The 27,071-nt window shown below is 41.2% G+C and overlaps 2 protein-coding genes across 2 annotated transcripts; one reads left to right on the plus strand and one right to left on the minus strand.

The window, feature by feature from the left end:
• Window positions 1-2,518: 2,518 nt before the first annotated feature.
• Window positions 2,519-11,687, minus strand: LOC129122999 (lysosomal acid lipase/cholesteryl ester hydrolase-like). The gene is made up of 9 exons (XM_077183568.1): window positions 11,559-11,687; window positions 9,383-9,497; window positions 8,942-9,140; window positions 8,082-8,191; window positions 7,127-7,263; window positions 6,050-6,190; window positions 5,275-5,346; window positions 3,909-3,977; window positions 2,519-2,752 (listed from the first exon to the last, which is right to left on the minus strand). The coding sequence occupies exons 1-9, from the start codon at window positions 11,685-11,687 to the stop codon at window positions 2,519-2,521; spliced, it is 1,206 nt and encodes a 401-aa protein (XP_077039683.1).
• Window positions 11,688-17,137: 5,450 nt separating this feature from the next.
• On the plus strand, window positions 17,138-26,533 carry ANKRD22 (ankyrin repeat domain 22). Its single transcript, XM_054637586.2, has 6 exons — window positions 17,138-17,336; window positions 22,994-23,185; window positions 23,932-24,039; window positions 24,352-24,429; window positions 25,333-25,431; window positions 26,045-26,533. The coding sequence occupies exons 1-6, from the start codon at window positions 17,316-17,318 to the stop codon at window positions 26,120-26,122; spliced, it is 576 nt and encodes a 191-aa protein (XP_054493561.1). The 5' UTR covers window positions 17,138-17,315; the 3' UTR covers window positions 26,123-26,533.
• The last annotated feature ends 538 nt before the right edge of the window (window positions 26,534-27,071 follow it).

Raw genomic sequence — 27,071 nt, forward strand, 5'->3', positions numbered from 1 at the left:
TACTTGTATTTAGCTCATCCTGCACCCCCAAACACAGTAATGTATTTTTCCTTCCCTGCTTTCATTGTGTTCTGGCTGCTTGGCTTCCCAGCCTTGAGGTACCACTCTTGGTGCTGGTGGCCGTGGAGTGACACCACAGGTCTTGGTCCTGGCTTTAAGAACAGGAGGGACTGATTTGGGCAAGCAACAAAAATCCAGAATGTTCAAACATCTACCTTATTATCTTGGATTTGGCTGAGAGAGTTATGAAATAGAGGCTCCAGTTTATGCCATGCAGGGTTTTCAGTGGACTGTTGAGTTAATCTTATCCTGAAGCAGTCATGGGATTGCAATGGGACTGCAATTTCAGTGCTGCAAGGATTTTGTCTGGATAGCTAAAGGTTTTCCAAGGGGGAGTGTAAAGAACGGCTATTCCTGTTGTCCAGATCCTGTGCATTCCAGGACTGCATTTCTGATGGATGGCAATAAGAAGATAAAGTTTGGTTGCAGGAAACTTTGGTAAATTGAGAGCCTATCAGGTGGGTGCTTGGAAATTTTCTTCTGTTAGAAAAACTGGCAATCTTTTCTAAAACTCAGTTATGTCAGAGGTGAAATTAGGCTGAACATTAGCCTGATTTAGGTGTTCAGTATTGAAGACACTGCACATGGTGCTCTTTCCCAAGAACTGTTGGTCACCGACCTAAATGTTTCCCTGTAACCTCTAGCAGGGTGTGTCTTTGGCTGGTTCTTCTTCTACAGCATGGGAAGGTGCTCTAGAAAAGATTGAACTTGATGTCCTGGGGCAGCCCTTGGTGGCTGCTTCCAGGATGAGCAAACTTAATTTCAGACCAGTGTCCACACAACCAGGTTTTGAGGAACTGCTAGATCCACCTTCCTTCACCTCCCTGAAAGGGCAGTGTGTCCCCACTGCTTTCTTCAGCTGGGCAGAGCCATGTGCTCTGGTTCATGGAGAATCAGTTCTAGTTCATGGTTAGCCCTGACTCTGCAGCAGGCAGAAGGCACCACTGGTGAGGATGGAAGGAGTTCAGTGCTGTGATTCTGGTTTTTCCGTCCCTTCCATTGTACATTTTGTGCAGAGTGTCACTGTCAGGCTCATCCAGTGCACCGTGTCTGAATGCTGGGTGGTGCTGCAGAAGTGTGAATGAGAGCAGAGCTGAAGGGCTTTGCTGCCAGATCCTCCAGAGGCCCTCTCCTCCTCTTTGCATGAGCTGGAGTTGTGGATCCTACTCCCCCTCCCTTCAGAGCTGAGCCCGTGCTGTGTGGGGTGCAGTGTTTGCTGTGCCAGTGCTGGCTCTGCCCTGCTGCTTTATGGGGGTGGGCCAGGTGTGCTGTGAGTTCCCTGGGACAGCCAGGACACTGGGATTTATAAATGTTGTGGTGTGGGCAAGAGAAGCCACTGCAAATGTCCCCAGGAGTTGAGAACTCAGTTCCCAGTGGTACCACAGGTTGCTAGAGGAGGTGTGTCATTTGCATATGTTTGCATGAAGGTGGCCTTTGCATGTGTTTTCTATATTACGAGAGACAAACATGTTTTGTTTATATTGCTCTCTATCTCCCAGATTATTATCAAATGGGTTTCAGTTTCCACAAGTCTTGACTGAGGAATCTGGGCTTATGCCCCCACCCAGAAACACCCACAGTGCCTGAGCTCTCCTGGCTTGCCCTGTAATGATGAACCCTTTGGTGTGATCTGTACCCCCTGGAATAGTCTCATAGGCAAGCACTGACATGGTGAGATGAGGACCTGGAAGAACTTCAACTTGTTTACTGATGGTGGCAGTAATATTTATTGAGATGGATGCAGTTGTCTTTTTTGTACAGTTTGCTGCTATTCCCAGGTTATGAGCATGAAGACAGTTGTGCTCTTTGTAGTAAGAGGGGTAACAAACCATTAGTTAGTGTGAGGGTAAGATGGTATCTGCATCTGTCCAACAGTCAAGTGCTTTTACTCTGACATATATGTTATGGTGTTGGATTTCTTGTATTTGGGCCAGTATAGCCAACTCCTGTTTGCTTAGATGCCAGGGTAGTTTTACAAGTGAAAACCTTTCAGGTCTTCCTTGCTGCTGTTGGTGTTGTGAGGAGAGGAAGACAGGTGAAACACTATCAGGATGACAGATGATTCAACTTCAGCAAAGTTCAGTAAACAGAGAAATTACCTCCCATTTTGGGTTTTCAGGGGAAATCACCTTTGTCTCAAGTGAAATATGTAGTGCAGATCAACAAGGAAACAGAAAATGACATCTTTGCAAAATCAGTCATAAAAAAACTGAAATCTTCCAAAGTAAGGGATCCCTGAAGTGTTCTATGTAATATATTTGTAATTTCAGTGGTCATTCACATGGACCTCAGCTTCTTCTGCAATCACCAAAATAGTGTAATGCCAAAGGAATCAGTGTAAAAATATTGCAAACCAATTGTCAGTAGTTTGTAAACCTCTATACCTATCCCAATAATCAACTGCTAAATAGAAATATCTGGAGTTTCTACTGCGTGAATTAAATCCTTCTGTAGCACTCTAAGCATATTTTTTTAGAAGTTCAATGATTTTCAGATACATTTTCTCAGCTGCATCAAGGCCCCAGAGGAAATCAAGATGTCCCCATGTAGGAAAATGCTCATGGTAAATGAGATTAGTGATCCGAGGAAGAAGCCTTGCTATGTCTGTTGGATCTGCCAATTTGTCCTGTCCACCACTCCAAACAGCAGTTGGTGTCTTTATCTCCTCTATCTTGTACTCAGGAGGAGCAGTCTGTAAGACAGGGAGGAGACCTGAGTGAATGCTGCTGTATCAAAGTTGTGTTTGAGAAAGGTTTCTGTGCAATCACCTCTCTTTGTCTTTTGCTTCTGCACTGCCTACAGTAAAGCCATAAGGATGAAGGTCACCCTCTTACTGCTCATTGCCTTAAGCCCATTCCCTGCCTTGCTTGTCATCACAGAAGTTAAAGAAACACAGAAGATTAAAATGGAGATTGTCTGAGATCTGAACCAAAAGCCTTAGTGCAGGATGGTTATTTGTCAGTGAGGGACCATGCATGAGATGTTTTGAAACTTACTCTTATGGAAGGACAGTTCAGTTATCTTTCTTCTTGACTGCTTTTTGGGACATTTCCTAACCTTCCACAATACTGGGAATAAAACATTGCCCATTTCAAAGTTTAAACATCAGGTATTTAAAGACTGTATGTGTGTATGCAAGGTGTCTGAGAAGGAAGGTGTCCTTGGGATCTTTATCCACTTGCAAAATAATGTGCCACCCATGAAATAACCTGCCCTGACTCACAAAGCACTCTACAAGTCAACTGATCCGATCAAACCTCAAAAAATAATCAGATGAGTAATAAATGTTGCAAGAGGAGCAGAGCATTTTCAGGTGTTGACTACACAGTAAATAAAGCTCCTACACACCAAATTGTGCCTGTTTCCTTTTTCCCATACAGGATACTTCTCCCCAGAAGTCTCCACTGTGCCATAATGAACCACCCCTTAAGTTTAATTTTTACAGCAAGTAGCCTCTGAAAACCAAGGTATGCATTTCCACTTCTTTTTTTTTTTCCCTTTTCATCCCCATTTTTGTGTTTAACTGAAATGCAGACTTTGAGGATTTTTGTGGAAGAGCTCTGTACTTATCCAGTCTAGGACCTGGACTCCTGGCCTTCTGGGAATGGCAGGTAAAGTGATATGTTCTTGGACACATCCCTGCATCAGTAGGGGAGGCTGCAAGAATCTGTATATGCCGTGTTTGTGAATAGACTCTGACAATTATGACTATTAGATTCAGATGAAGCTTTACCTAAGACCACACTTCCCTTTTTTTTGTAGCATTCAAGGTGCTAATATATGAATTTTTGTATTCTTAGTTTTGCCAGGACCCAAGGATGAGTTCTCAGAAAAATGAATTGCCTTACCTGGTTGTATTTCTTCATGTTTTCCTTACAGCCATAGTCATAAGCTTGAAATTGGTCTGCATATTTTATCTGTTAATATTGTAACAAGGACAGATAAAATGAAAATGTTAAGAGACAGAGTGCAGGAGTTGTTTTCTTGCATATGATTGAACTCAAGTCTCAGGCAGTAGACAGGATTCCAGGGATACTGAGGAGGGATTGTGGCATAAGTGGTTTCACCACCTTTCCCCTTGCTAACATTTTCTCCTGATCTTCAGCCACCACCCCTGTTATGTTGAGTTATTAGAGCCTTGCTGCCCTATTTAATTGGCTCTTTAGTTAGCTTATGTAGCACTTTGTGATGCAGGACCGTGTCAGGGCTCTCACTAGCCTGGGATACCTCCTCAAAATCCTCAACTTTTTGTGCCTGCTTGGTCTGCTCTGGTCTGCTCACAGTAGTGGCAATGATATCAGAGGCTCTGAACTGCATGCAAGCATATTGGGAGCTGAGTGTGATTACTTTAGCACTAAACTCTTGTCTTCTGTGATTTGTCTAAAAGGAATATCAAAATAATAAATGGTTAACCTGTCCTACTGATAATGTGTGTGTGTTTTTTTTAATCTAAACCTCTAAGTAACTGAGGATATGATAGAAATCTGTTAGCTCATCTCTATTTTCTGGCTCTGGATGCTGGTTTCTGTTCTGGATACCAGGAATTTTAGGCAGGGGATGTGCAGCAGCACATATGTATTTAAGGGCTGCTTTAAGTGACACAGTTCCCTTAGGGTTCACTTAAGTTCACAGTTCCCATAGAGTGGTGTGTTTCTGAGCCAATGCCATCTTGCCCTGGTCTGATTTGGAGCCTAGGCAGAGCAATCTTAGGTCTGAAAGTGCCATGAGGTACCAGCAGAAGAGGCAGTTCCCCATTTTGCCATTGTGCCAGCAGAAGCATTTGTGCAGTAAACTGGCTTTTGGAGTAATCAGGGCTGCAATTAACCCTCTGGGAGATGAGCTTTAACCTAAATCCCTTCTTTGTCTGGTTCATCCCTGACTGTAAAGTTCTCACTTATCCCACCTGCCAAGTGCCTTGACTGTGCTTGTATTCACTTCTGCAGCTTTCTGCACACATCTCCATAAATAAGGATGAAGGCTGGAAGCCATTAGAGCCGAGAGAGGTGTGATGTGCCCTGGGGAAATCTCAGAGCCTGGTGCCAAAGGGGAAATTTGGGGAATGATCTGTTGAGCCATGGGGAACAGGGCTCCCTCTGTGACAGGTGAGAAGATGTGATGGGCAGATTTCCAGATCTGTCACCTCTGGATTGCCCTGTTGGCTGCCAGTTGCATACAAAGCCATGCTAAGGTGTTTATGTGTCAGCACAGTTGTACCTGCTGCCAGTGAATAACGTTCTGTACCGATGTTCCAGCTGGGTAATGTCCTGTGTATGAATCTGTTCGACTCTGCAGACAAAGCAGAAGTGTTGTGAAGGCAGAGATCCAGTGCTGTGACAGAATAAAGCTGTGAAGACCCTGAGGCACAAACTGCTACATACCCCATTTTTATAGGATATTCTTCAGATATAAAAATGGAGGTTGAGGAAAGATTCACAAATACACTAGTTTACAGTAGGAATGAGTACATGGGATTTTATATCTTTGGGATAATCTTTTCAACATTCTCAACATAGAGAAAACATAATTTGAGGAGCGTGTATGGCCTTTGTTTTCCCAGTTTGTATGATTTGTATAATGCTTTTAAATAGGGCTGTGCATAATCAGTAGAGAAAGATTCTCTACAGTTCTCTTGGGCATAATGAAGCTGTGTGCATGAGAGCTTTTTATGGGTACACTTGTTAAATAGTCTGAGAGATGAAAGGTGACTGGAGAACAGACATGTGAAAGGTCTGTAAGAACAAGAGGTAGCAGCCAGAGTAAAGCAATGCAATCTTTCTGCTGGGAGAAGTGTGGAGAAAGAGCTATGAGTTTTGGCTGGAAATGTTTCAATGTGTAGCAAGCAAAAAGAAACCATCTCTTATGTTCAGAGGAGTCAGATGTCTTGTTGTTTAGGAGGGAAAATACATGAATTGTGCAAAAAGAGAAAAAGATCAGTTGCCCTTCAAAGCTTCAGATTTATTTGTATGAAGCTTTTCTGGGAGGTGCTTACCGTGTTCATGTTTTGTATCATGCCCCCGACCAGGTAGCAGAAGATGTTGCCACAAACTTTCCCCAGACATGCACAGAACTGTGTTACAGGTCCTTTCATCAGCTCATTGTATTGAAGAACTCCTTTGCAGCCAAGTAGTAACTGAGGGCAGGAAAAGTGCAAAACTTTGCTTAGCTGTTGCAAGATTACCTCATGCAGTAAACTCCCTCTTCAAGTCACTCTCTCTCCTTTAATGGCCTTGCCTCTTCACGAGAGGCAAGATTGCTGAAACTGCTTGCCATCCCACTATCCTTTACAGTGTTCTTCCCAAGGGCAGAGCACATGTTCCTCCTTCTCCTTGACACAAATGCTGGAGGTCACTATCCATCTGATTTTAGTGTCCTCATCTCAGTGAGAAGGGAAGTTGGCTGCACTGATGGCTGCAGAATATAGGAAGTCCCTTTTTGCCCTAATACCTTTTCCTGGCAGGTGCAAACTGTACTGTGAGTCCCACTCCTAAGTAAAGAGGGATCAGACAAATGAGACAAATGGGAAGGGTGTAGAGCTGAATGCTCTATAGTCACATCATGGGTGTAGCATGGACAGAAATAGGATGTGCTTCTGTGGTTTCACATAAAGTATAGCACGCATGATTTCCACATTCCCAGAAAATTCTATTAAGTTGACACCTTCTGGTGTTTAAGTTTAAATTATCACTTTAAAAGTAAATACTTTACAAGCATAAATGTTCTGCATGTCTGAAAAAATTAAGATGTGAAATATTTTACTTGTGGTTTTTATTAGTCCTTAAGGCTAGATTTAGTAGACTATATTAGATTACTTTTGTTCTGGGTTTTGAAAGTTTTCTTCAGAAATATTTGACTTAAATAAATAATGGTGAAAGTTTGCCTGTTACCTTAAAGAAATTGCAAAAGCCACACCATGTGAAACCTTGCAGTTTAGCTCTTTGGAAAGTCTGAAGTCTGATAAACTGAATTCAATTCTAACTGAGCACCCCTTAAAAGTTCAGGTTGAGTGAGTCCAGTAGAGACAAAGCAGACAATTAAGTCTTTCTCTTTAGAAGGAGAAATTCCTTACCCTGATCAGTGGCTGGGGAAGCAGTGCAACTGTTATCAGAGGACTGGTAGAATGTGTGATGGTGGTCACTGGTGCCAAAGCAAAGAATGCTTTAATCTTCTGAGGCATATCAGGATAAGTAGAAAGTGCTATGAAGCCTGCAAGCTCAGAAAAAGAAGTCAAATTGATTAAGAGATGTCCACAGACCAAATAAATAAAAAAGCAGCAGGCAGCAAAGGAATGAGACTAGGTTAGCGTCCCATTGGCTGTTTTCTATTTCTGTGCTGCAGACCTAAGGAGAATGTTTGATTCTTGCTTAAAACCTTTATTTGGAAGATGAAGTTCATTCTAAGGATACAAGCTCATTAGAGCATGTCCTCATATTGCTTTTGTCAGAACTGATAATTTTGTGTTAGGGCCAGTTTTGGTTGAAAAGTTATATTAATTAGATTTTTGAAATTCAAATTTTCTCTGAAGTTCCCTGAATTCAAAATAAAGAGTTTCTCAGTTTGCAGTCTCTAAAAGACTGTACATGTGTATGCTGCCATTCAGCAATACAAAATTTATCTGAAGATTAAGAATAAATCTTTTCCTTGTAATTAAGCACATACTTGCATGAAAACATAAAGGAAGAGTATAAGGGAAGACACTAAAGTTAAAAAAGGTTTGTTCCATCCTGTTTTCTGAATGTGTTTAAATTTCTCCACTGATGGATTTGATTGGCTGACATAATTATCTCAAGACAAAGAAGGTGGTGATTTTGTCTGAACTATTAATTCTGTAAAAAGACTCTTAGAATGTGCATATGGGAAGAAAGGAAAATGATTTTCTAATAATGCCACTTCCCCCCATATTCTCCTCTGTTTTTGAGTTTGTTTTTGGTAAAAGGACAATGGTACACTGTGACATAAACCCCAGAGTCTCACAGACCTTATCTATAAATCATAAACACCAACACTGACTGTTCTAACATTACCTGCAGCTGACCCTTCAGAGTGACCAATATAGTAAACATCCTTCTGTCCAGTTTTATTCATGATGAAGTTCAGCTCTGCTGGAATATCATATTTACCTATCTCATCGAAGCTGTGGGGAGAAACACAAAAATCTGGCAGACAATTTGACTATCACAGTGTTGTCAGTTTTGTTACTGACTGTGAGTTTTGTTCATTGCACCGAGCAGGAGCCACTGGAGGAGGAGGTTGCACACAGTGTCTGCATCCTTGCCTGAGCTGGGGAAGTGGGCAGAGGGTGCAGCTGTGCAGCCTGGCTGCCTGGTGCCCTGGGCTCTGTGTGCATGAGGTGCCAGCTTCACCTGACAGCTGCAGCCCTTGGGGAACTGAATTTAATCAGGGCTTTCACCTGCATGGGTTACAAGAAATATTTTTCTCTCAGATAACATCAGTTGTGGTAGATCAGATTTCTAGGCTGAGCTGAGCAGTATCCTATCCTTTCTGCACTTGGAACATGGTGTCTGGTGGGAGACTTCAAGGTGACAGATGCCTCCCAATTTTGGAAGCCTTTTCCCACAGAAACCAGCAAAGGTGACCTGAGTACTTCCAGCTTTGCTTCTGTGTGTGCCTATTCCAGAAGAGCCAATTCAGCTCATGCAGCCAATTCCTTCTTATAACCTCCCTGATATGCCCAGGAGTGGCTGCATCTGTGGAAAAGAGTTTGTCTGAAAACATGAAAACATGTCATATTTTCATATAATTTAGAAGGGAATTTTTTTCATCTAGCCAGAAGGGGAAAGGTTGTGCATTCTAATACCAACTGCCTAATCGTGCTAGTTCCCTGATAGTTGCTTTCTTCAGAAATTCTTTCTCCAAAGAGTACCTGAACTGCCAGAACTCTTTCTGGCAGGGCTTAAGGGTCTTATGTTTTAAAGACCAGGTGTCTCCTCGGCTGTTTCCCAACCAGACATCATAGCCAGCATCTGCAAGGATGAAGCCCAAGCTGTTGTTGGGCAGGTTGGCAATCCAGTGAATAGAATCTGATAAAAAACCATGATGTAGCAAGACTGCAGGCTTCTTCCCTACAACAGAAGAGATTTTCTTAAGCTGAAATAGTAGTAGGTAATGTGTACTTAAATGTGGGGTTCAGAATTTGGTTTTGCAGGAGTGTTTTAGCCAATACACAGAATTCAGGCCCCATTCTAGGCTGAATGACTCGGTACCCTTGCTGAGATGGAAAGGTATGGAACTTTGCATTTGCAAAGGATGGGGAATCCATGTGAGAGTTGGCTCTCAGACTGTCCTTATATCCTATATGTCATACCTGTATTGTGGCTGTTCCTTCCAGAAGGAATTCTGAAAACACCAAGAATGTATCCATCCTCGGTTGGAACTTCATATTCCTCGCTGGGGAATCCATGATATCTGATAATTTCACTCTGTGGGAAGCCAGAGGAGAGTTTGTTATCATGCATTTACAGTGAAGATATTGGTGTAAGAACTGTTTGGAGACTGCTTCTGCCCAGGAATGTGAAGCTAGCCAAGAACATGCCAGGGAGATAAATGTGATAGCATGTTGCTAGCCTTTCTCTACTGCTCTGTGTTGTACTGGTAGGGAGGGACAGGGATTCCTGCAGGAAAGCAAACCCCAGGTCTCTCTTTTTTGTGGATGATCCTAAAAGCTGCCATGCTGTAGTCATGGAGGCTGGAGGATGCAAACAGCAGCGAGAGTAGTTGGGGTTGGTTTCTGTAAAGTGGTTTGTGTATTCTACTTAATGCCTAATATCACTCAAATGGTAGTAATTGCTGTAGCAATTTTGCTTGGCACTCAAGCACTACACAGATTTATAAGAGTAGCAGGATGTGGTAAAGTCTTCATCAGACCTGCTTAGATGGTAGTTATCTGGAATTTGATTCCCTATTATGGGGCAATGTGAGTGACTAACCTTTTGGGAGATAGTTTATCCTGTTTTGCAAGGGTGACACATCTGTATTATGATATTCTGCCTTGGAATGTGGTCAAACCACTCAAATAATGTCCTATTTTGCAAGCTATCAGTGGTAGGCTGAGAAAGAGCATCATGTATTCCTGTTGGTGTTGAATTATGCTAAAACAGGTCTGACACATCAACCCCAAATTAGCATCCTGATAATGAGACAAAGATCTGGCAAAGATAAACTGCTAAGCCAACCTGCAGGCATAAGGTTGGTAGTCAATCACTTTATACTTTCACTGCCCAGTCCACTTTCATATGGTTAAGTTCTCCTAATATAAACACTTCTTGAAGTGTGTATGAAGATTTCTCCTTTGGGTTGGGATGCCCCTTAAAGTTACTCCTAGAGGCTGAGCAAAAGAGATTTTGCCCACAGATGTTGGTATGGGTGAGGGTTACATCAATCTCTACTTTAATAATTGTTTCTTTTTGCTAGCTTTAATACAATTGTTTTTATATGATTGCTTTGATATAATGCACTGAGCTATATTACCCTATACCAGTAGTTTTAGCTACTCTTCTGCATAGTAAAAAATTCTGATTAGGGTATTTTTGTCTAATAATTAATTATAATAAATCATTTTTTAAAAATATAAATATATCTGGTTTGCCATGGTTAGTCCTACAGGACAAAGCTGTAGAATGGTTCAATCACACTTTTATAATTCCTTAGGCTTCAGCAGTGAGAGTCAGAGGCTGAGACAGGATTCAGCTGCACCCAAAATCGTCTTTGAGAAGGAGTTTAGAAATCAAGGGGGTCCCTTCAGCACCTCATGGCTCAACAGATGGGCTTCTCAAATGAACTTTGTCTGAAGCTGCCACTCTCCCCACAACAAGGTTGTACCTTTCCAGACAGTAAATATGCAGCTGTATCCGTATCTGATCCACAGTGAATCCTTTCTTGCCGAAGTGTGGTTAAGCAAGCCATGGAAGGTGGATCTCTCATTTCAGACTCACAGCACCACCTATTACACTGCTGCCACAGTGAGGAAATCTTTGATTTACAGCAAGGTTTTTGTTTTGACAATCTGTTATTTGAAGAAGGGATACAAGCACCCTTTCCACTGTAATAGGCAAAGAGGTTGTTACAGAAGGGCAGGCCTTGAGAATAGAAGCCAGCCTTTGTTTCCACTGCAAAGGAATTCTCTCTAGCTCAGACTGTTTGGATAGGAACATCAACATTTCCTCTTGGTCTGTGGTGCTGGAGGGACCCTTTGAAGGGAACTTTAGCACCCTGATAGGCACTGTTAGTCAGTGGTAGTGCTAGTGGTAGAGATGCTTTAGAAAGAAAGGAAAGAAGGTGACCCAACTTACAACATTCATGAAGCATTCCGGGTTGGAATGTTTGTTGGAAAGGAAAGAAGGTGACCCAACTTACAACATTCATGAAGCATTCCGGGTTGGAATGTTTGTTGGAAAGGAAAGAAGGTGACCCAACTTACAACATTCATGAAGCATTCCGGGTTGGAATGTTTGTTGGAAAGGAAAGAAGGTGACCCAACTTACAACATTCATGAAGCATTCCGGGTTGCGGCGCTTGCAGCGGCTTGTGTCAACACCTGCAGCGGAGGCTGCTGAGAATCCTGCTGAAAAGGCAATTCCCTGGGAGCAGAGCAGCACGAGGAGGCACCACATCTTGGGGCTGGGTGGAAGAGTACGTTGCTCTTTGTTCATTAGGAAGAGAGTGGTGTGGAATTCCACAAGGGGACCCAAGAGCAGAGTCTCCTGAAGGTTGCCCAAGGTCTGTTCCCCAGGGACTGACAGAATAAGTACCTGTGTAAAGGAAGGATTGTCTACAGTTTTCCTTTTTAATATGGATTACAAATGAGTCAAAGGCTCCAGGATGAGAAGGAACCAACCTGAGGTCCTGTGTTTATATGACATTAATGCTAATTTGTGATGAGTACCTTCCTTTCTCTCTACATATGGTCTTTTCTATTGAAAATCTGTCTTTCTTGGAGAAAAGGCTGAATCTTCCTGGATTTTAGGCATTGTCTGGTGTTCACAGTAAAGCTTGTCTGAGCAGAAATTGTAGTGCTTTCTGTGTAGTTAAGCCCTGGTTTTGGTTGTAGCCGCTTTTGTAATTAGCATGGATGGAACAGGTCATAAACCCAGAGTGTTTTATCTGAACCACCATGGGGAAGATCATTAAGGTTTTGGGGTTTGGAAAGGACAGGTAAAATTTCTTTTATTTGTTTCCTCTGAATTTCTTTAGGAGGGAGGGAGGGAGTGAGTGTGTTGTCAATTATCTTCATTTTTCATTAAATCTATCATATCCCTTGAGTGACTACAACATTTGGATTAAGCCAGAATTGGAATATTATAGATAGATGGATAGATATACTATAAAAGTCATATATCATTATATATTATTAGAATATAAATGTGTAATATTATATTTTTTATATTGAAATCCAAACTCATTGTGGTCTATCCACTTTGTAGGATACACTCCAATTTTTCTGTCAATACAACAGAAATCCTCCTACCTGTGTGCTCTGGAAGCACAGTTTCAGGGTAAATATTCCACTGCTTTCTGCTATTTTATTTAGTTAAAACAAAAGTAAAAAACACATTCCTCTTTTTCTGCATTGTTTGGGAAAAACTGGAAAAGTTCAGCATAAGTCACAGTTTGTACTAAAGATGAATCTATACAGTAGCTAAATTATTACCTTTTTTATGGTGTGCAAATTTCTCTGTACTGTACTGAATATGAAAGCTTTGTAAATCAGACATAATGCAGCAATCAACTCCAAGGCTTGGCACACAGCTGTCTCATTAATTTCAATGGCCAAGTCATAGGGGCTTTGAACAATAATCTAGTCTTTTTATGCAACAAAACAATGCCAAAGAGTGACATTTACCATGGCAAACTGGAAATAACTGAAATCTTTTAAAAAGGAAAAAAAGGTAGAGAAAGATGCCTGAAAGATACATTCAAAAATGCCATTTCTGAAGGTTTCTTGTATTAATGAAAACAAACCTTAAACCTTCTAGAAATTCATCAGTGTACCCTTGAGAGAGTCATATAGCTTTCACATACAGTATAAATGGGACAGAAAGACACCAGACTAGCAGGTGTTAGAATCTCTGTGTTAACTTATGGGGAAAACCCAAATGCTTTTGCAGCTATAAGATTTATTTAATTTATGTACATGCTTTCAGTGGTGAGACTTCCATGCATCCACAGTGACATCCTTAGGGGGAAAAAAACAAGGAGAAGAAAATGAAGCCATCAGTTACTCCTTTTTGCCATTTGCATGGGCCAAAGGCCTTTTCCTCTCCCCCTGTGGCACACCTGCCCTTTGATGCGCAGCAGTCAGGAAGGATGGCAGGCTGGCTGCTCTGAGAACCAGCTGCACAGAACCAGGACAGCACATCTGCACGGAGACAGGCAAGGGAGAAAGAGAGCCTGGATGCATGTAAAAACACCTACCTCTGGTTTGGCTCCTGTGCTTGCCCCTCCTGCTGCTGCTCCTGGTCAGTCTCCTGCTGATTCACTGCCAGAAGCTTGTGCCAATAAAAGGAGCAGCAGGAGTTCTGTGTGAGATCTGCATGCATAGGAGAGCATGTTTAGGTGCTGCTTGTTTGGCAGTATTTAAGGAGTGGAGTTTTTCTATGATAAATAGCACCGTTGCATGAATTCTGAAAGACCAAATTGCACCATGGATCTGGTGAGGTAAAGAGGCATCTAACCTGTTATTAGAATACTTATGAGGAACTTGGTTATTCTTGTTCCCTGAGGCTGTGGCAGATCTTTATCTGTACTGCTACCTGTCTTACAAAGTGCTGTAACTACTATATTTTCAGATAAAAAGGAGGAAGGATCCATCTTTCTCAAAACTTTCTAGCTGTGACTATGATCTCTGCTGCTGAGGGTAGTACAAAAGCTGTTTTGGTCACTGGTTCCACACCAGATGCTTGTTTTCTGAATTGCTGATTGCCTGGGACAATCCTTCTTTGTTAGATAATCTTAGAATAAAACCAGAAGTGATTTGAAAGGTGTGAGCCCCACAACATACAAAGAAGAGTTTGCTCTGAATTACCCAGCTTCTGTAGGGATTCTCAGGAACTGAATTTAGTTTGAAAACATTGTTTAAACTTTGAGTCAAGAGAGGGTGCTAACACTAATTCTTACTATTTCCAAGCCACCTCCATAACTCTGTGAACACAATATATTAGAGACCCCTGCTTAACCACTGAATTAATTGAAGTCATCCTGGGGGGGCTTGATCCTCACTGAAACTGGCCTGGCTTCTTGATGCTGCAAATTCTTTGAAACGTGGGTGCTAATGATATGCTGCCTTGCCTGGGAAAATGAATGGAGTAAGTACTTGTTAGTAAACACAACCTACCTCAGAGACACCACAGAAACAATTCTGCTTTTCCACAGTCTGTGGAAAAGCCAAAAGGTGATTTCTCAATGAAAAGCATCACAAGTCAGCAGGTCTGATACACAACTTAGTGAGAAATATTGAAGACTTTGTTCTATTCCCAGATTACAACATATTTTTGTTTTATAGAATTGCCAGCTGGGAATGATCTGCAACATTTTACCTATATCACCTTGTGGTGGCATATAGGATGGATGATATATTTTCTGATATTGTTGATGGGAACCAAGAGAAGAGCAAAAGATATGTTAGCCCATCTGAAAAGGGAAAAGAGAAGGAAAGTAATGCATATAAACAGAGAATAAACCCCACAAAGCCTAGAAACAGAAACTTCCCAGGATGGGCTGCCCTTACATAGAGAACCAGGGAAGCTGAGACAGTAAGTATTCTGTTTTAAAATGCTGTGTCAAAACTGAGGTCCAGGTGGTCAGGCCTGGAGCTGGACTTAGCATGAGCTCAGTATAGTGTTACAAAATACAGGCTCTGGTCCGTGCCATGGAGCGGTTTCTTTGTGTTTGTTGGGTCTGTTGAGTCAGTCCTGTCCAGCAGCAGAGGTGCAAGGGACCTTGCAAGGATGTTGTACAAGAGGTTAACAGTCTTCTGAGGTGTCAGGGTCCCTCTTGTGCAGACACTGGCCATTCCAGGACTGCATTTCTCAGGAATGGGCATTTGGGAGGACTGCTCTGCACACACGACTCCAACAAGCCACAGGCTGCTTTCCTGAGTGTAACGTGGCTCAGGGGATTTGTGGCAATACAAATTCTAGTGCTTGGAATTTAAAGAGACAAATGATCTTCTGTGACTTTTATTGAATATGCTGTTCTTAAGCTATCGATATCTAGTTTAAAAAAATTAGTTTACCTTATTAGTGCCCTGGTGAAGGCTCTTATGAAAAATATTTACTTCCCTTCTGGCTCACATAAAACTTTTGAAGTATTGTTGAATTCTGTCAGGAAGTAAGAATCATGTTTCCTTCACAGACTGGATAGGGGACACTTTGCCTATGTACTATCTTGGCACCCTTTGGAGAAAAAAACCCTTATTCCTATTAAAAAAAAAAAAAAAGTTTTTCAGGATTCTAATCTTCATTTACAAGTATGGCAAAAAGCACTGAAGCAACAGGTTAGTCAGAAGTGAACCTGTGACCATATACATTTGCATGAGTTTCATATCTCATCATAGTTGGGGTGCTTGACTGTTCTTCAGCTGAAGCTCTGACCAAAGTAGTCACTTCAGTGCTTTTCAAGAGGACCTGGGATGTGATACTGGATTAAATGGTAATTTACTCTCTCTTGGGAAAAGTAAGTGTTGCCTGAAGCTATTGCTCTGCTTTGGAGAGGATGGGCTTTTTGCTTTTTTGCTTTTTTTCTTTTTTTTTTTTCTGTTGGTTTGTTTGTTGGGTTTTTTCTAATACTTTTTCAGATTACCATACTTTTATTTATTTTTGTTAGGAAGAGATTAATTAAACTGCTAAGTTGTTTTATGTACCATCTTAGTGATGATTCAATATTTCTTTCAACAGGTTGTAGTTTATAAATTCCAACAAACTGGTCAGTAGATGCAGGAGGATGTGAATATCTTAGGATCTTGATGTGAAGAAGATCTTAATGAAATACTGGTGAGGAAGACCTTTTCACCTTTGAGGTGTTACTCACTCTTCCTTGTCCTTAGTCCAACGTGATATTTACCACATGCTTGAAGGCCAGGCTGTTGTGAGGATCCCAGTGAGTCTGTCACAGGTAGGTGTTGTGTCTGTGTCTGTCACCTGCCAGCCTAACTTTCTTCTGATAAACAGCTACTGACTGGGCTAGAACTGGTGCCAGCAAAAGAACACTACAGCCAGAAATGTTGTACTACTTTAATGAGACAAGGCTGGAGATAGAATAAGAAATTTGATATGGTCCTCCACCTCACTGAGAATAAATATGAAAATTATTTGGAAATAGAAGTTCTCAAATGTTAGGCAGAGGGCTTGGATTTAAGATGCATACTTACATGAATATGTTTTAAAACTTTAAAAAAAGTTTGCTTGAAATATATGAAATGTGATTTAAACTATAAAAGGAAAAGGTATTTTTGAGGTGAATGAAGAAATTTGAAATACACATGCCTTGCTCAAAAAGACTGAGTGTAGTACAGAAATGCCATCAGCATCTTATCCTCGGGGCCATCAGCAATAATTCTCTTCCCAGTTAGCATATAAAATTATCAGGGTAGACATGAATCATATTCAATGGTTGGGCTGGGCTAGAAAGAGAAGATGGAGCCAATGTGATGAAAGCGGCCGGCCTGTTTAATTAAAGAGTGAGAGGCTAATTAGTGGGAGTTCTCATTAAAGGCGTGGCATTTAGGTGCTTCCCTTTTCCTGACAGGCATTTGAGGTGTTCTTGCAGAAGGTTTGGAAAGTATTTTAGTCAAGAGCAGCTTGGGTGGCAAACTAAGTACAATTCTTCTTTATTTTAAGTTTTAGATTTCATGCTCTTTATTTTTTTCACTCCTCCATTTCTTTACTTGTGAAACTTCCTTCCCTTCTCTCTCCCTCCTCTCCTCAACCTGTTTTGCTACTTTCCTTTTTAGGTAACTGGAGGATGTTATTGCAGAAATGACAAAGGAAAATGCTTCTGTGTTGTAACTTGTTCCATCAGTCTCCCGTAGGCTGCTGTTCTCACGTTTACCTCCCTGGGCTGGGTTTCTGAAGACAATAGTTTTATGCTACTAAGTAGAAAGCACTGAGAGGAAACACAGCTTAAGAAAAAGTGATACTTTCACGTTAACTATTAACCAGATTCAAACAAGCTCGAGCACATTTCAAGTGAGGGTAACTTGTTGGGCTGTTGAACAAGAAGGAACTCCAGAGTGAAGAATAGGCATGGGGATACTCTATTCAGAGGTACGTGGCCATTTTCTGCAGTTACTGACGCTGTTCAAGGTATGGGTATTCACTGGGCTTGGTTTGTTCCCTTCGCAGCCTCCCATACTCAGGCTTATAGCAATCTGGAAGTTTTTTCCCTTTGGAAATGTTTTCCTTTGTCTATTACAAGCTGTCAGTAGTATTGTTTATAGAAACAAAAAAAAATGCCACTAACCGGCATAATTATCGTGGTTTCACAAAGTATGTGTTCAACATTTTCTGTTGTTCTGTGTTGAGATCAGAACAATTCTGAACATGGTGCAAGTGACAAACAGCTTTGCAAAAAGCAGACAGCTCCTTGGCTTACACTGAATACAGATAATAAAGTTAATGCCTAAGAAAACCTTTCACGCCCCCCATATTGTTTTAGGAAGGTAATTATTTTTTACCTTATCTTTATGGGTTTGTCCCCAAACTACAGTTCATTTAATATTTTCCTGTACTTTAGAATAAATTCTACCTAAACATATTCTGTTATAAATTTCCCATTTGTACATGTGGGGACAAATGAGGAATTTGGTCCTTTGTGACTGTGAAAAGAGTGCATCGCACTGTGTTTGTTTTTCTGGAGGTAGCATTACATGGCTGTTGGTTTTAAAGGTTACATTTCTATGCTGAAAGCCACCCTTTTATTTTCAAAAAGCTATTCAGTGAAATCAGGCATCTTCTCCTCTTTCAGTATTACAAGGAACTTGAATCTGTGCATTCATAGGGTGATCAGCTGAAAAGATTGTAGCTTTTTCTGAAAGGATTTCTTGCCTCTCTCCAGATCTGCTACTCTGGGATAGTATTGCAGTGGAAATCAGTGTTGTCTAGCTTAATTACACAGGTTTTTAAAGAATGTTTAAATGCAGTCCATGTTTCTCATGCTTATTAGTTGTTATTTTCATATAAATTCATTTTCTCTCTTTAAAAATTTTGAGAAACAGTTTTCCGCGTAAATTAGGGTTCATGTGGTAAATTATGTAAATTATACAGGATAGAAAGCTAGGGAACTGAAAATAAAGAATTGTAGGCTGCCTTTTCTGAGAAGCAGAACTTACTTAGATATTAGTGTATTCCTTGGCATCCTAAACATAATTTAGACTTTCCTGTTAAGTTCACAGCATGCTGTTTGTATAATTTTAGTGCAAAGGAAGAGACTATGGATTGGTTCAGAATATTTTGACATTGCAAAATATTTTCCTTTTTTCTAAACAATTGCAAAGACTTGATGTAATTTAGGCAATCCCCTGGAGTTCTAAAGGAGGAAGCAATTGCATATGAAATTGCTCTCCAAGTTGCAAGACAGGCTTTACCTTCACCTCCTCTCTATTGGTTGAATGCTTTGTCCTTCATACTGTGCCTTTAACCTTTGCTTGTGTGGCAGAACTTGCTAAGTAGCTGGAGGTTTATCACTAAGCTCATCAAAGCTGAGCAGAGGGTGATGCAAGAAACTCTGAAAACACCAGACAGGTTCAGATGTGGTGGTTCATCTGGATCTGGGTAAACTACTAGGACCTAGCATCAATCATGTTCCACAATTGATTTTTAAAAAAACAAAAAATTGGTTCTATAACTTCCCTTTCTGATAGTGAAAGTGTTATTGCTTTTCTTGCAACACTTTTTTGGTGATCTTGTACTGAGTGCTCTCAGGCATGAAAACCCTTGCCCGTCCTGTGAGTATTTCTCACCTTCCCTGAAGCCTTCTATACTGGACAAATAAATACAGGTCTAAAGGGCTTGCAGAAGAAGGAGTATTGGAGAAAGAGAGATTTTAAACACTCAATTATTGGCATATCTAATCTTCAAACTATACTTTCCATTCTCCAGTGTCTGCCCACTGCTTTTTTTTCAGCTGGGCAGACTGTGCTCTAGTTTATGATTAGCCCTGATGCTATGGCTGGGAAAAGGCACCTCTGGAGAGGGTTAAAGGAGTGTTTGGGGTTGTGATTCTGGTTTTTCCTTCCTTTCCATTGTACATTTTGTGCAGAGTCTCACTGTCAGGCCCATCCAGTGCACCGTGTCTGAATGCTGGGTGGTGCTGCAGAAGTGTGAATGAGAGCAGAGCTGAAGGGCTTTGCTGCCAGATCCTCCACAGAGGCCCTCTCCTCCTCTTTGCCTAAGCTGGAGTTGTGGATCCTACTCCCCCTCCCTTCAGAGCTGAGCCCGTGCTGTGTGGGGTGCAGTGTTTGCTGTGCCAGTGCTGGCTCTGCCCTGCTGCTTTATGGGGGTGGGCCAGGTGTGCTGTGAGTTCCCTGGGACAGCCAGGACCCTGGGGTTTATAAATGATGTGGTGTGGGCAAGAGAAGCCACTTTGTGTCTTGGACTGCAAACCACTCCTCCAGAAGTTGAGAACTCAGTTCACTTGTGCTTTCTTCAGAATTTGTTGTTGTGTTCTCTTCTCACACGTCCCTAAAGGAGACTCCACAGACATGATCACAAGACACGAACTTTGGATTCTTTGGGTATGGCTTGCTCCTGGCAGGTGAAGCTCAGGTATTCTGAGAACTATCCCATAGGTTTATTTCTCTCTTGTGTACGATGAGTGGATAACAATAACATAGCAACAGTAATAACCATAAACAAATTTGAAACCGGCTGTATCACTACTGAGGCAATCTTCTAACACCGTAGAAAACAGAGTGAGATTTTCCAGTCCCTTATCCTCCAGGATAGGTTAAAACCGTCTTAAGCACAGTTAGTCCTCCTTTAGATAGGGTTGCCAGAGTGACAACCCAGAAAAGTGAGAGGTGGAAAAGAGTTTTGTGGCTGAGGTTTCACAACCACAGAAATCCTGGTACATGCTCAAGCCCCAGCCTGGGGCCAGGCAGGTTTTGTGTCCAATCTGTTGCCACTGGAAGCTTGTTTTGTTACTTTACTCTGCTTATGAATACAAATCTGTTTCTAATTTTCATGCTAAATTTCTTGGTCAGATGTATTACCTTTTTTACCATGTTCCTTGAAATTAATTGGTCTTCTTTAATACTGACCCTTTATTTTGGAGCACCAAAGACGGTGATGTATTTCCCTAACCCAGCTAAGCAAATCAACCTTGCTTCAGACTCTTCATATTCCTCAGTTGTAGAGATGTTTCATGCTCCTGCCATGGTCTGATCTCATTTTAGGACACAAATGACAAGAACTCTACACACCATCCCAGTAAAATGTCTTCTGTAACACCTCTTTCTGTGAGAGACACTATCTAATATAGCATTTGCCTTTCTTGGACAAGTGGCTGATTGTCACCTATTTGTATTTTTTCTTATCTTTATACTTTCCTAACACATTTTTTTCTGAATCCTTATTATTATTGATATCAATATAATGAATTTATAGTTGTTGGTAGTGCTTTGTCCCTTTACTTAAATATTCTGCTACCATGTTTGCTTTTCAAGCCATGGAAAGGACAATTTGAGAGATATATTACAAGTTTGGTCTGTGAGACTTTTCACCTTTCTTTGACTGAAAGGAATTTTCAAGAATACAAACCAGCAGAATGGGCCTCAAAAAATCCCATACAAATGGGAAAAAAGTTTGTATTTCCTTGTTGTCTTTTTTTCTTTTAAATATGAATGGAACATGTTAATGCAGACAGTATAATTTTTACAAAGTACCCCCATTCCGGGGGAATAATAATGATTCAAAATGCATCTTTACTTTACATCATACTTTAAATACATCACACTTTAAATACATCAGTTCCCCAGGTATTAGTTCCTGGAATGGATGAGAATTGCTTCCTTGCATTCTCTGTGCCCTGGATGTTTTCTGGGAGCAGCTGGTTTCAGTAGGTGAAGGAGCACCTGTGACTCATGTGTGCTGGGCTCTGTGCATGATTTCACCCCAAATAATGAGGTCTCTTAGGGAGTGGTCTCTGTGCCATCATTGTTCATGGCTCTAGAACTGAGTTCAGCAGAAGTGGAAGGTTTAGAAAAAGATCCCACGGATCAATGAGAGCATCAGTCAGAAATGCCTTGGGTTCAACCACCCAGCAAGTACAAGTCTTGGAGGCAGTACAGAAAGAAAAGCAAAAAAACCATATCCTTGAGCTGCTGAATGAGCAAAACCAGCTTAGGAAGGAGCAAATTTGTATGGTAAATGTCTGGGATTTGGACAGATGTTCAACCAAAGAGCAAATCTCTTGCACCTTTAAATACACAAAGCAATATCTAAGGAAAGAGTAGTAGGGAAATCAGAGGTGCAGACAGGTTGCACAGGATTTTCTCTCTCCTGGACATGAAGATAGAGTACTAGACACCAACATGACAGAGAGCAGGGTTCTAGAGAAAACTGATCTTTTAGATGGCACCTGTGTGCAAATCACACCAAAAGGGGTTTGAAAGAGGCTTTTCTCCTCAAAATCATTAAAGCAGTTCTGGTTTTGGTTCAATGCAAAGTCCCAAATTGTATATGTATGCACAAATACAGACAGATGTGCAAGTTTAAAATATGGCATGTGTTCTTTGTAGATTTTTGACTCATATAATAAAAACAAAACAAGAAGTGGTGCAAGGTCTGGTAAGCATGTAAATACTTTCTTTGGAAACAAATCACTTCTCTTATGCAGCTGTCCAGAAAACTAAGCAGTAATTATGCTGGAGATAAACCTGTTTTCTAAATCAAAGTTTGGCTGAAAATGTGTAAATAAGATAATATTTTTAAGGCAGGAAGGTGTAGGAGTAGAAGGGAGGACAGAGAGAAGGGAACAATCTGGAGGAGTGAGGAAAGAGCTCAGAGATCAGGCCTAGATCTTTTTCATATAGAATATTTAGGATGTGAAAAAAAAAAAAAGAGTGAAGAGGAAAAATTACAGCTAATATTTAAAGAAAATGTCTGTTTTGGAAAATGTTGGGTAAAATCTTCAGTACTAAAGAAAAGAAAGACTTATTCTGTTTTGTCTGGAGAATTCAAATGCTACCAGGCTGCCTCACCTCTAAATGTTGGTTTCTGCCTGTATTAGGCTGTTAGAAACCTGCAGTACTCCTGCTCTTCTCAGCTTCTCCTTAGTCTGAATTCTTGCTACTGGAGAGGGAAGGAATTGCAGTTTAGGTCAAGGATGTGTAGAAATATTGAGTGAAAAGCTGAGCAGAAAAACAGTTCTCAAAAAAAAAAGGCCAAGCAGGATCTGACCGTGGACATGCACTGGCATGGTTTTTTTTTAGGTATTTCAAGGTCTAGAAAAGAAACATTGGTGGGGCTTGGTTTTTCACCTCTCACCTGAAGTGTGGTTCTCTTCTGGGAATGGATGAGTCAGGAGTGGCTCATTCTGCTCAGCCAGAGGTAAAGCCTGAGGTGAACTCAGGCACAGGGGCTTGTCCCTGCTTGCTGCTTACTACAGTGACCAACTCCCGCCAGAATGGAAGCTGGTTTGGGGTTTTTTTTTGCTAATGACTGCAAATAAACAGGACTTATTTCCTGGATTATAGAAATAGCATCCGAAATGAACAGAAAATCCATTCCACTGTGCAAAGGCTGTGACTTTGGGGCTGGGAGCTGTGTAGAGCTGCAGGAGCATCTCCTACCACCATCTTCTGGAAGGCACCAAGAACTACAGCCTCTGTCAAGTGTTTTGGGGTGTGTGAGGAGTCAGCCTCAGGGCAAGTATGGATGTCTTAGTGAAGCATGTGCTGATGAATATTATCTTCTCACTTCAGCCCATCTGCCAGGCAGCTTATAACAACGATTTCAACAAAGTTCATCTCCTTTTGGAGAGCAACAGCAACTATTTGAATGTCCAGGACAGCTTCCTTGGAGACACCCCCTTAATTTGTGCATGTAGAAAAGGAAACAACAGGATAGTTAACTATCTTCTTAGGAAACATGCTGATGTCAACCTCAGAAATAAGGTAAGTGGCCACTGACTCTCCTTTGTGGGGCTGTTCTTTCAGATTCTGGGAGTGCCAGTGGGGACACTGGAAAGCACAGACAAACCTCAAGTTTGTTTCCTACTGAGGATATGTGGAGAAACAGGTGGAACTAAAAGTTTTCTCTGCTTTTTTTGGAGTCCTGTGTCCAGCTCCATTTTGACAACCAGTAACAAATTTAACACTGTAGCACAAAACTTTGCAGACTGCTTTGGTATTCAGTATTCAAAGATTTTTTTAAAGCTCTGTTCTCAGTAGGAGTCTGTGGTGGTCTTTGCTGCTTTCCTGTTTTTCCCTGATGTCCCAAAAACGATGTCCTAAGGTCTCACATATCCTTGCTTCAGTAGCCAGCACCTCCATAACAAGGGGGGCTGTGGTGATTCCTCCTGCTGATTTACCTTGCTGTGTGGCAGCAACAGCCACATACCCACCCTATCCTTTGCATTTCTGTAGCCAGGTCCAAGTTTACCAACACACACATGGAATCCTTTGGATCCCACATCATCCTTGCATGTGTAGTCCAATTTCCATGTCCCTCCATGTGCTAAATGTGCTTCTACTTGAATGAAGCAAGATGCATGTGTCTATTTCTGCTTGAAAATCACAGGAGATTTCCTATTAGACAGTCTAAAAGAACGCTTGTGGAATTTAAAATGGTCTACTCTAGTCAATATTAATCAAAGTGGGTTCACTGAATCTGGTACTAATCAGAGTTGCTTTGTGTTTAGAAGGACTGCACTTGCCTGCACTATGCTGTGAGGAAACGGTTCACCTTCCTTGACTATGTGCTCATCATAATCCTCATGCCAGTTATGCTTATTGGGTACCTTCTCATGGTGAGTCTGGATGGAAGCAAGAATGACCCTCTACCTTTCCCTTGCCATTTTTCCTGGCAGTGTTTCAGGCCAGGAACATCTACAGAATATGGGCTGCTTTCTTAAAGCAAGACTGAGTGTGTTCAACAGAAGGAATTTTGCTGTGGCTGTAACTGGTGAAGGAACAGATTTGTATTACAGCATCAGTCTGACATTCCCAGAGACCATGCCTCTTTTCTGGGAAAAAACCCCATGGTATTTAGCACAAATATACTTAAGGCTATATGCAGATTAACTGTTTCACTGTGTTATTCTTTCCCTTGCACCAAACAGGTCTCAAAGACAAAACAGAATGAACACCTGGTCAAGATGTTGCTTAGAGCTGGAGTCGATGTGAATGCTACAGACTCTGTAAGTGGCTTTATACAGATGCAAATGTGGCTCACAGGAAGGAAACAATACTAAAAACAGACTACAGAACCTTCTAGCAGCATAGCTGGAGTAGGAGCATCAGGGACTGAACTGACTGATGTACCAGGAGGATTCAATGTTTCTGCTTGACACTCAGGCAACAGATTTATAGTGTATACAGAAATAATTCCCCACTGATCAACTAATCCTCCCTTTCTGAATAATGCCCTCATAAGAGCATCCAGGCAAGCTGGGCTCAGGTACTTATGTATTAAATACCCCTGTATTCTAGTAAAGATTCTAGTAATAATCTGTAAAGATTCAAGTGATATAAGCATCTGAGTTTACCAGCATTTATTTTGAACTGGAACAGAGTTGTGGGCTACAGGGCAAGACCCTGTGTCTTCTCTTAGTCTTCAGAGTGTGCAGATCTATGTATCCATGCTGATCTATGTATCCATGTATCTATGTCTATACAGAGCTCTGTATCCACTATCCTACTTGGGTGAGGTAAAGAGCTCCTCTTCTCTAAGGTGGAGAAGGAGAAACACTAATTTTATCAGCAATGAAATTCTAAAACACTGAAGTGCAAGCTAACAGTATTGTTTAAGATGTAGTTTCTGAGGTCAAGCTCATGTGATCCTCTGAAGTTACTGGTTTCCTGCTAATGCATCAAGCCTGTTTTAGCAGTTGTATCCCAGGGAAGGAATTAATTTTTTTGATCCTGTTTTTCTCATGGTAATGTGGTTTTTTTACCTTGTAGTGTATTGTGACAGGAAATGGTATGTGTGTTTTGCATCCAGCTGTTAGGAGGAATCTGATAGCCTACAGGTAGTCCTACTTACCTAAGCTCTACTAAAGAAGTAATAGAAATAAAATTAATTTGCTTCCATTTCCCTTCAGTCTGGCAGCACAGCCCTTCACTATGCTTGTGAAATGAAAAACCAGGCAGTCATTCCTTTACTGCTTGAAGCTCATGCAGACACTTCTGTAAAGAATCAGGTAAGAAGGTGAAGTTGATAAATGTATTTGCTTATCATGGTGGTCAGCCAGTAGGTGCATTGTAGGCCTTAGCTGGTGCACAGCAGTTTAAAGAAAAGGGTGCACATCTTCCTGGCAGCCAATTTGTTTCCTGTTTTCTTCTTAGCTCAGAGCTACTTTATAGTTGTTCCTAAGATGTAGGCTGCAGGGCAAGGATAGAAGTCTTCCTAGGTAGTTTTTGTCATGTTGAGCACCCTTCTTCTGGGAGGCTAAGTCAATCTGCTTCTGTCACCAGAACAGCTCAAGTGTTGCCCAAATCAGTATTGACCTGGGAGTATCTGCACTACTGAGTTAAGGTGAGCAGTGAATTACCTATGTTGCTCTTGAAATCAAATCTTAGCCGGGCTCCATACATTTGGATATTACTCCCAGGGAACACTGGAAAGGCTTTCCCTGCTGTAGGGGAGGTCTCTATTCCTTTCTTCAGCCAGAGCAGGATAGGCCCAGCATGTCCTGAAACCTTTATTTTAGAGCAGAAGTGACAGGAGACCTTACACAGGTGGCAAAGTTAGGAAATCCTTTCTATGTGACCCATATCTGTCGTATTGCAATGTATTTCATGTGTTTCTTTCAGGACGGGGAGACTCCCTTAGATATAGCAAGAAGATTACAGTTCCACAGCATTGAAAGCATGATAAGAAAAGATTCTTAGCCATCAAGGACTCTCAAACATGCAGAAAATTACCTCATCTGACAACCCACCTTTCACAACAGCAGAAGTGCTGCAGAGGATGGGGGCTGATACTTGATAAAGACTCAGTCCACATCCACCCATTCCTTGCTGCAGACTTGGACAATTTTGTGTGAGATTTATGAGTACCCCAAGGCCATGAAGTTCATTTTATTTTACTAAGCCATGAATTACTACAATAGTGTTCAAAATATTGTCCTTTCCATCTGCTTCATCAGTTTTATTACTTGACTTCTGCAGACTGTGGATTTTGAAAGCTAGCTATAAAATATCTGGAAGCCTAAACATTGCACATGATGGTTGGCAGCCAATGCAAAAATAAAATATCCTTTAGAGTGTGTGCTCCTTGTTCCATAGGGAAACTAAACAATATGCTACAGCAGTTATAAAAGGTCTGGTACCCTTAGTATTTATCTTCTTACAATGGGAGGGGCTGGGAAAACAGATCTCTCAGTTGAGCCCTTCCTCCTTCCATCCTTCCTAGAATTTTCACACACCTTAATTCTCCCTGCGTTGCTACAATGGTAGGACTTAGGTTTTATCTGAGAAACAGCAAAAAGAGATTCAATGCCTTGCTGGATTAAGAAAGAAAGTCAATTCCCAGATCACTTTAATGCATTAAGAAATAGTAAAGAAAATATGTTTGGCTCAGTAGAGAAACAGGTCTCTTGACTACCTTTCCAATATAAACAGCATACTAAAGAAAAAAAAAGAGTCAATAAATGAAATGCTGTTGATGGAAACCAGATGTATCATTCCCATGGGACTAGGCAGGATAGCCTGCTGTACAGAGTGGTGCAGGCAGCAGGGGATAATACCAATCATAATAATAATATATCCACGAGTCTTCTCTTGCATAAGTGAAGGCAGAAGAAAACCTGCAGTAATAAGCAATGTATTAAAGTGGTCC

The sequence above is a fragment of the Agelaius phoeniceus genome, chromosome 9, assembly GCF_051311805.1.
Source record: "Agelaius phoeniceus isolate bAgePho1 chromosome 9, bAgePho1.hap1, whole genome shotgun sequence".
Classification (NCBI taxonomy): Eukaryota; Metazoa; Chordata; class Aves; order Passeriformes; family Icteridae; genus Agelaius; species Agelaius phoeniceus.